The sequence below is a fragment of the Argentina silus genome (genome assembly GCF_951799395.1).
Source record: "Argentina silus genome assembly, chromosome: 5".
NCBI lineage: Eukaryota > Metazoa > Chordata > Actinopteri > Argentiniformes > Argentinidae > Argentina > Argentina silus.
Genome location: NC_139659.1, coordinates 16,003,759 through 16,014,335, shown reverse-complemented (window position 1 = coordinate 16,014,335; position 10,577 = coordinate 16,003,759). Strand labels below are relative to the sequence as shown.

General features: G+C 41.2%; 1 protein-coding gene across 1 annotated transcript; it reads right to left on the bottom strand.

Annotated features, from left to right (window-relative positions):
• Nucleotides 1-731: 731 nt before the first annotated feature.
• LOC310805173 (sushi domain-containing protein 2-like) lies at nt 732-7,844 on the bottom strand (the record flags this gene model as incomplete). Its single annotated transcript, XM_083670752.1, has 16 exons — nt 732-768; nt 950-1,046; nt 1,610-1,786; nt 1,961-2,055; nt 2,218-2,401; nt 2,630-2,878; nt 3,417-3,575; nt 4,152-4,295; nt 4,596-4,864; nt 4,959-5,044; nt 5,235-5,436; nt 6,171-6,345; nt 6,693-6,860; nt 7,020-7,171; nt 7,367-7,565; nt 7,778-7,844. 16 exons carry the CDS (start codon nt 7,842-7,844, stop codon nt 732-734), a joined length of 2,460 nt encoding a protein of 819 aa, XP_083526878.1.
• Between the last annotated feature and the right edge of the window lie 2,733 nt (nt 7,845-10,577).

The window sequence follows — 10,577 nt, the reverse complement described above, 5'->3', positions numbered from 1 at the left end:
ATGTAAGAGGTCTCACTTTGCTCATGTGACAGCGTTTTAATGTGCCACGTGTCACACTCTATAATTTTTTACAGCTCAGGCAAAGTCCAATGCATATCTGTCATAATTCTGTATCTGAAGCTCTCACACATGTAAGACACTCACACGACTTACAACAAATACATTTGTCTAAGTGAGTGAATCATTTGACTGCTATTGGCAGTCACAATGCTAGAAGAAAGGAAGATTTCTTCATTACTTACACTCTGAGTAGACACTGAAATTACATTGTATTTATTAGCAGGATAAAATCAAACATCTTTAATTGCTGATATGATCATTACATTAACATACCAAAAAATCCTAATTTATGCATTACAATTCATTTAGAAATATGGATATAAAGTATACATGAAGCACAGAACAATATGTGACTCTTAAACACAACAGGACACAACTAACAGGCTTAGGTACATTTAGGTTTATTGATATATTTACTGTCAGAGGAAATACAAAGCTGTAGTAATTGTAATTGTAGCTCACTCTCAGTCCAGTGAGCCCAGTCAGTACATTATCTAACTACAGTACAAAAAAGCTGAGGTGCATTCAAAACCAACAAACAGTGAGTGTGTCGACTGAAAATTATAGACAGAACATAACTGAAAGGCTTAATGTTGAGCAGTTATTTCTTATACTTATGTATGTATTGTAGAGTGTGCAGCCAGGTTTGACCCAATCCGACAGAATTTCAATCAGAAACCCACACTTTGAACAGATGCTGCTGCTTCTCTGGATAAGGCAGATAAAGAAAGACAGAAAACAGAAGATGAGTCATCCTGTGTACCTTAATAAAGTGCATGTTGTCGTTTTTTTTGGCATGTTAGTGAGTCTGGAAAACATTTTAATCTTCAGTCAAAAACATACTTTACATGTATAAGACAGTATAAGTATAAGACAAATGTTGTCACACCTTTTCATTTTTCTGCTCTGAAGTATGAGCGCTGCTGTCAATGTGATTAATGCTAGCACTCCAATAACTGTACCAACCACAATTCCAGTGAGATTATCTGCAATACAAACAAAGTGCATGTACTGTAACACAAGCGACCCTTGGGAGGGGGAGATCAATGACTTTGTTAGAGAGCGCTCTGATCACTTTCAAATTTCAGTAAAGGAGCTATCATCAGCATGTCAGCAGGTGAGAATGAGAAACGATTGATTTGTACCATTGATTTGTACATGTACAATGATCTTGAATATGTTGACCATAATCTCCCATCACCCAATCATGTCAGGCATTTATCTAGTGAACAGTAAAGCTTTTAATAAAAAAGTACTACTGTTTAATGATTTATGTAGACCATGGGAAGATAACAGGACAGGGAAGACCAGTGAAGAATCACAAATGGAAAGAGTATAATGAAGGTTAAGTGACCCAGTACCAGTAGTCAATAGTGATCAGTCTTGCCTGTGGAGTAGGAACCTTATTCTAAAATACTACTTTTTATTCATGAAAAAAAATGTTGTAGCCATAGTTGCAAAAAGCATCACACTGTTGATTTTCAGTAAAGATCATTTGGGATCTGATTAAAAAGAAAAATGCCAGTGTGATTTCAGCGTAGATTCATACCATCCACGCAGTACGTGGTTTCACCAGACCACTGGCCACTGCCCTGGCATGTGCGCTCCTCTGGCCCCTCCAGGACATAGCCGGCACTGCAGGACAGCTTCACCGTGGCCCCTTGGAGATATGTGGTGCCCTCCTTTTTTCCATTTTTGGGCGGAGAAAGCCAGCCGCAGGACACCACTTAAGAGGAAAAGATAGGCTTTTTCATGTTCAGTAATAAGGATTCTTCGAAAACAACTATTTGGTAATCAAACCCCTGATCTCAGTAAATGTTAGATATTATTATTGTCACAATACTGAAATTCTAATGATATTATGGTTATGTATGTCCTAGTTTTGTATATGTTGTGATACCTGGTTTCAGATCCTCTACTATAGATCTGTGGCTTTGAAAAGATACTCTGGTAGCATTGCCCATCTGCAGACTGCGAGCCATCAGGGTATCATACCTACAGTATGGATTGAAATGTTGATGTATTCCAAATATATGTTAGTATTGCATAATAGGAATGTGCCTGTTTAGTAAGAAATAGTGTTACACTGAAGAGTACATGGTAACAATGAACCGCAAACATTGTAATCCCTGTATCTCTGATCAGTGTTTACCATACCTACAGTACAGAGAGCCCTCTCCAGAGCACAGCTCAGTGGCTGCACTGATGAGAGGATCATCTGGGTCCTCAGGGACTGAAAACACTGGAACAAAACTGACGTCATGTTTGGGAGCATGGAGATATGTGTTCAACAAGTGCTCTGAATCATATGTGAAGAGAGAGGATTCGTTCAAGATGGCCCCTGGAATATATACAAATAACAAATACAGGTATGTTTTACTCAATGAGAAAAGCATTGGCCCACTGAGGAATGGAGACTAAAGCATAAAGAACACTGTCTGCTACAGCTACAGTAGGGTTCAACAAGTAGGCCTACTGTATACAATAAACAGTTAATGCCTGGTGCAACCAGAGCTAAAACACTGAACATAGATTATATTAGCTATTGGCAAACTATGTATGTACTTACAGCTTCCCCCAAATTTGAACAGCTCCTCTGCAGTGCTTTGATCAGTTAAAATGTGACCATCACTGGTAGTAAGGTCATCCTTGGGGTCACTATTCATCTTTCCTAGCAGACCACGTGTTGAATCTTTGAACTCCTCTGGGAGGAGCACTGTGGTTGTCATGGTTCCCTCTCGTAGTCGCAGTTCCACCCCAGCTCCAGAGGGAAACATTACCGTCACATTTGTAGGGATGGGCGAAAATACAAACACACCTGGGAGAGAAAGTTTGATAGGCAACTTAGAATGGAACATTTCAGAGATATCCTCGAGCAATCTACTTCACTTCAACTAAGTCAGCAAAGTATCAAAACCACATTATATAGAATGTCTACATTCTATATGAATTTGAACTTGAACCTGCCTTTGAGAAGTAAGGAGTTCAAAGCAGCCCATAAAATGTGTATTTCTCAAGACCACCATTTTACTTTTGCATGCAGTAGGCCTACACTAGGCACCCAGACACATCTCTAAATCAGTGGGCCACATCAGCAGTATCTCTTGTCTTATCTCGACATTGCTTTGCTTTATCTATGAAATCAATAGCTCCACCAGGAGTCCAAAGGTGGATTAAAACACTCCTGAGTGGCAATTCCAATTAAGCATGAATGTTAAGGTTAGATCCAGTTGTGTTTTGGCACATACTTTTTGCATATATCTGGGTGCAGGGATGAGATGAGTAGTGCCCATGTCCCTCAGTGAGCGGCTCAGGCAGAATCCGAGCCTGCGCTCCCTGTGTGCTTGTGAGCTCACCTGTCAGATCCATCCAGCTCTGCTCAGAGAAGGAGAGGCTCTTCTGGTTCTGAAGTACCTCCAGGTGGTCCTGTCTGTCGTTCAGTCGCACTTCAATTACATCAGAGACCCCCTCTGTTGTGGCAACTGCTGACAGCTTTGTTGATCTTACCATTGTGCCTGTCAGATTTAATGATTATTATATCAATAGGTTTCATAGCAAAGAGTAAATTAAGCAATAATGCCCTCAGGGCTGTGATTTATCATCAATATTGTTGTTGTAATATGAGGCAAACCCCTCCCAAGTGACAATACTGACGATAAATAACAGCTACGAGGGCATTAGTGCTTTTATACGGAAAATTGTGACAAGAAAACATTTATTTTGTGGTAGATTGTGGTGGTTTCTGTCCTGCGCTGAGAAATGTAGTTCCCCAAACTGCAAATGTTGTCAAGGGAACGTGATACACAAATCTACTGCGGCGTAGGAATATTACAAAAGGTGATTTAACCGGGACATTGTTATTTATTATGTTATTAAATCACAGCTTTGAACGCCTCTCAGCCAATCACAATGTTTTCATCAATCCATTGTATACAGTAATAGGATCTATAATCAACCTGAAAACAATTTTTCACCAAAAATGTATCATATTGATGGAGTAATTGTTATAAAAGACAACATGTAAAGCCAAAGCCAACAGAAGTCTTTTAATTACATGTCTCTTTTATTCTTCACTGTTCTTAAGAACTCACCATTTGTCAGTTGTACTGGCTCTGTTCTTCCCTGGACTGTCAGTCCTTTGGTGTCTGAGATCACAAGGGAGTACTCCCCCTTTCCATTGAAGGAGTAGCTGATACCATCAAAGGTTATGAAGTGGGGGTCTCCAAATACCACAGCTAGGGATTGAAATCATCACTTCAAAAAATTGTGCGCTTGGACTGAAATGTTATTAAAAATAGAAAAACAAACGGACCTTGCAGACATTAAAGTATAACTCTAGTTGTATTAACACTGTAGACCTACTTGAAATGTTATTAAAAATAGAAAAACAAACGGACCTTGCAGACATTAAGGTATAACTCTAGTTGTATTAACACTGTAGACCTACTTGCATTACCAACCTCACCTAGAGCCTTTAGTGAGGTTATCAGCAGTGGCCTACATGATGACTTTAATTAAACAACCGTACTATTGACCTGCTTTTGGTGATTGGTAGGTCCTGCAGTCACTGGAGGGGCGGTGTGTGAAGTAGTAGTGACAGTTGTCAGACCACAGGCAGCAATAGTAGAAGCTGAGGACGTCATATACCCAGTGGGAGGCTCCAGGAATTCTAGGGGGCTTTTTGTAGGGGGGTGAGCCCCAGTCATGGCCTCTGTCTGGGGTACTCCCTCCAATGGAATCCGCTGTCAAGACCTGGGCCCCTGTACTGTCGTAGCAACACTGCTGCCCTGCTGCGTACTTGGGGCTGTCAACAATAAATATGGCAGTGGTTATATACAGTACTTAAAAAGGACCCATTGTCCCAAAGGTCAGATGAGAGTGAGTTGTCAGGGACTCACCTAGCTTGTATGGCCCTCACACAGTGAACACTGCCCTGGTGGTAGGTGCACACACTGCCCTTCTCTATATCACAGCCATAATCTGTCTGAGGGAAGAGATAAAACGCAAACTCCTGTGTGTAAAACTTTGTGCACCAATATTTAGCGAAGTGATCCTCCATTGATTCTGTAAAATAAAATGTGCTTGTTGTGCTTCCTTGTATCTTGTGGTCACTCACACACATATTAACCCTAACCCTATTAGCTCAGGTGTTGACAGTTACTGCCCACACTTACATGGAACCTCCCGGTGTCTGCCCTGGCTTGGGCCAGAGTGCAGGGACAGTCAATGGTCTCACTGAGGAAGTTGGGCAGCTGCTTCTCTAGCTGGTCCCAAGCCAAGCACTTATCCAGCGCCCAAGCTGCTGAGTCCTGCCTGAACTTGTCCTCCAGATGCCAAGCCAGAGCATGGTCCTCACTCCACACTGCATGGACATTCCTAGGCCATCAACATCACAGACATAATTTATCAGTTTCTTTAGTAGAATTGGTACTATACCTATGGTATGTCTATGTTCTCAAATATAGTATTTATATATACACTCACTGAACACTTTATTAGGAACACCTGTACACCTTCTCATGGTGGAGGTGGTGTAATGGTGTGGGGAATGTTTTCTTGGCACACTTTGGGCCCGTTAATACCAATCAATCATCGCTTGAATGTCACAGCCTATTTGAGTATTGTTGCTGACCATGTGCATCCCTTCATGGCCACAATTTACCCATCTTCTAATGGCTACTTCCAGCATGAAAATGCATCATAAAGCAAAAGTCACAAAGCAAAAGTCGTCTCAAACTGGTTTCATGAACATGACAATGAGTTCAGTGTTCTTCAGTGGCCTTCCCAGTCACCAGATCTGAATCCAATAGAACACCTTTGGGATGTGGTAGAACGGGAGATTCACAGCTTGAAAGTACACCTGAAAAATCTGCAGGAATTGCGTGATGCAATCATGTCATCATGGACCAGAATCTCAAAGGAATATTTTCAACATCTTAGAATTGAAGCTGTTTTGAGAGCAAAGGGACCCTACCCAGTATTAGTATAGTGTTCCTCATAAAGTGCTCGGTGAGTGTATATAGTATAGTATGGTGTATATATTGTAAGCTACTCATGTGTTTTCTATCTGTTTACATGTGACTCCTAGTTTCTTGACTCCTATGCGTTACCTGATCCCATCTGGCTGAGTGCTGGGACTGACTCGCACACAGCCAAGCTCCCAGTCTGAGAAAGGCTTCTGTGTTGTCTTGGGAACAAAGCTAAATGAGCCACTATTGGGCAGGTCCTTCGCCAGGGAGTAGAGGTACTTCCACTCAGCCTGCCAGGATGCTGAGTAGGGTTCCCCTAGAAGATAGTATTTGACAGAAATCGTTCTATGGAACTGATACTCTGAGCTGGCCAACAGCATTATCTGCTGCTGCTCATCTGCTACTGACCTTTGATTTGAATGCACTGACAATACTCGTCAGAGTGCAAATGAGACTAGTCAGACTTGTAGAGAAGACAAGATAAAGAGTGTTGCTCTGCTTGTATAAAAATAACAATGAACAGTATCAAAAGGGAGCTCAAGGTCTACATAGACTGAGAGCAAAAATATGTTGTAGCTTGAGTAGTATTGTTTAAAAGAAAATCTACTCAAGCTACAACATATTTTTGCTCTAAGACTGGGCAGACTGTGTACCGTGACTCACCTTGCTCCATGTATCCCCACAGTTCCACGTTGACCATCTCTGCGCTGACCAAGGAGGTGTTCCACGTCATGCTTAGGGAGCCTCCAACATTTGGGGTGCCATAGTATTGCCATTGTGTTGAGTTTCCCAAAGCCACTTTGAATTGCGGATCTAGCTTTCCTGAATGAACTGTATAAAACCACATAAATATTACTGTATTTCAGAGCAAACTGGAGTGTTGGAATGGATTAGGAAGGTGTATTGAAATGTGTGTCTGTTTGGACTGCTGTTGTGCTGAATAGCTACTGTGCATGATATCACTTATACTGAAGTACTAGCCCACTGTACCTGATAGCCATGTTCCATGTCTGCTAAACGTGGTGCCATTGTCTGTAGAGATCTGAAGAGGAACAGGTCCTGTCTCATACAGCAGAGGTGAGATGCAGTGGCTTCTGCTGTCTGTGTCCACGTACCCCACAGTTTCGATTTCATCATTGAACCTGCCGTTATAAGAGTACAATAAAAACATCTCACCTGGGAAATGTTTCATGTCTCAATCTCAAACATGAAACCTACATGGTTAGGGTACACACATTAACTCAGTTGTATTGGTTAGGTTTCAGATCAAGAGCACAGAATGTTTTTTTTCTCAGCAACATGTGATGTTGTGAGGTGACAATAAGTATTGATCCTACCTACAGATGATTTGGGAACTCTGGTTAAAAACTGTATTGAGGACAACAAAGTCTGTTCCGCCGAATGCTGTTCCAGAATAAGGAGAGACCTTCACACAAAATTGGTCGTAGCCTCCGCAGCAGTTCTCGAGAGAAACGCATGTCGGATGGCAAGAGCATGTTTCCAGTTTGTCTCCACATTGTCCCTCACATGTCTGTCCTGTAAGAGATGAGGGTTAATGCATTGAGGGTCATTAGACCTGAGAATTGACACTGTGGAAAAAATAGATCCAGCACCACAGCACAGCACAGTATGGCACTTACTGTGACACAACAACTTAATATTTACTGTGTTACTGTAGACATTCAATGTATTTTATCTTGTGTGGACCAACTCACCATGAATCGCAATTATAATGCTAGTCTACTCACCTGATATCCAGCAAACGTTTGAAACCAAAAAGATGAAAATCACAACAAGTTGAGAGGCTCTTCCCATCCTGAGGTGGGGCTTTTGATGTAGTAACTGTCCTTTATTCCGTTTTATATCATCTAATAAGACGTACATCCAAATATGTGCAATTTCTTGAATACAGAGTTATAGAGCATGCCACAGTCTGTCAGATGGTTCTTCACCTCTGGGTCAGCAGCATTTATAAACACCTCTATTCGGTAATGGTAGCAAAGGTCATTGTGACACAATCATGTCATGCTGCCTAATGCACCCTCCACTGCCTGTGTGTGAACATGTCCCATACACTACCTACTGCTCACCACTGAGATTTAAGACTGCAGTGAGGGAGCTTTACCTGCAGATGGCGATAGCTGCCATACAATCAGCCATTAGAAACATACCCTGAAGTACCACAGGGTGGAGAGATGTTTTTGAGCACCACAAGGTGTTTTGTTTCATTCAATAGTAGCAGTTTGACCATTTGTATCCAAATGAGAACTTCAGGGCTGTCTCTCTACTATTACTATGTTGCTGTGGTATTGGGGTAGTGTTCCTCTTTTCTGGGTCTTGATAAAGTCTGAAAGTTTAGATTCAGGTTTTGAAGAAACAAGCTGCATAAAATTTCATTACAGTACCTTATCATTGAGTACAGTTAATTATGATGAAATACCTGTATGTATAACTGTGGGTGTCTCCTGTCTCCTGGTGTGATTGATGGTAGTTGTTCAGCACCAGTGCCACCGACCCTTTAGGGTATTTCAGTACGGTACATACTATACTGCATCCCATCTATACCAGAGGTGTAGACTGGAGGTGTAGACTGGAGGTGTACAACAAATCATTGAACATTTGGTAACTTTGATGCCGTTTTTGTCAAATGCTCAAAGAAAGCCTTTTGGAATACCAACTGAGCTCAGGGCATTCAATTATCATTTAAATCTGCCCAGACGAAGGTAAAACAGCTGCCAGGTCAATACAGCGTATCAGCTCGTTTTCACATTAGTCCATCCCCAGGAGGGACCTAAATCCTACACTGAAATAATTTAAATCAACAGATAATTACTGGAATGCCCTGTTTTACTGCAACAATGCTGAAAACACAATAAAGAGAATTCAAATATTCAAAGTTATTTGTTTTAGAAATGCTTTTCAGAAAAGTGTGTACTACTGTAGGTGTGATGACGAGCTTTCCTTATCAGGCTCACGTCTCAGCGAGAAGATTTATATACAATATCCATTATTGATCCTAACGGCGCGACGTGGGAGTCACTTAGTTGCCGTGGTAACCTCTGGAAGTGGAGAGCCCCTTGAGACAGACCTTGTGGGAGGTTTTAGTTCTCAAACCCATCCTTCTCAGATGTGTTAAACAGGGCTAGTTCTACAGCATTCCAAGTAGAATAAAAGGTATTCTGTGATTGAGCAGTGAGCACCATGCATGTTGTGTTTAACTGTCTTACAATTTGTACAGGTTCAGCTCAGGACAGGACTCTCTCCTCTATGACACGTTGGAAACGGGGTCATCCTCCCTTTGACATCTTTGTGGAGACAACAGAGGGTTGAATATGCAGTGACGTGCCTCAGAGGAAGTCAGTAAGGTCTAGAGAGAGATAAGTTATGCTGTTGTGTGACCATTACCACTAATGACCGCTCAAAAAAGGCGTAGGTGTACACAAAACTATGATGATGCCAATGAAAATGGCAATTACACCAAGCTGGAAAATAGTGAGCCATTGTGAGGATTCAAGATGTAACTGAACATATATTAATACAGCAGTCCCATATCAAATTGGGTTTGGAAGATTTTGATGATTTGCATGTGAATGTGTCATTTACTCAATAGCTTATCAAGGGACAATGGAGTAAGATCAGGGAGCACAACTAATGTAATCAAATCAATTTATTCCAAGCCGTCATTGTCAGCTACCTCCACATCATAGGCAATGGTTTGTGCAGATAGCAGCAGTGACAGCCCATTGCCTGCTTTTGGAGGTGAATTCAACCTTTTGGGAAGCTGTAAGCTGTAAAAGAAATCTCATTAACCGTTATTATATGGAAATCTACAATATGTGGATATAGTAATGGAATGGTTACATTAAACAAGTGTGGTCCACTCAAATTGTATCCTGCAACAATGATAGAAAACAGAGGCCACTCAATGTCAAACTGTACATGTACAATACAGAAAATAATACTGAGATGTTTGACAGGTGCTCTTTATAAAATGTGTTTGACATGTGCTCTTCATAAAAGAGGGGGGGAAAGCATTCCATAATTTTATGTGCCAAAACGTAAAAAAAATGTTTTACAGTAAATAGGCTACATTCAATTCTCAGGAGAGGACAGGACCCCTTCAGCTTGTGAGATAGTTCTGCTCTAAACCATCAATGTATAGAGGGGGTTTATGCTGTCATCTCATCAATCAAAACTAGTAAATGGCTGTGTCTTCGGTTGACACAGGACTCAGCTAAGCTGCCGAGTGTCTCTCTGGAGATAATGATGGATGTCACCTTGAATCAGAGTGACAATGTACTGTATTGTATACATCCTTCCTCTTGGGTATTTACAGGGTAAGGCTGCATGTTTTGCTTCAATGATCTCAGCACCTAACTGATTTCTGGTTTCTGTAGCATTATGCTCTCTGAAAGTCCTCAAACAACGTCAACACACACTACCATCTGGATGATGTGTTCAAACTACTGTATACCTTTCAGTTTATTATATACTGTACCTGAATATACACCAAAGCTTAAAATGTAAATGGAAAACCCAGAGGAAACT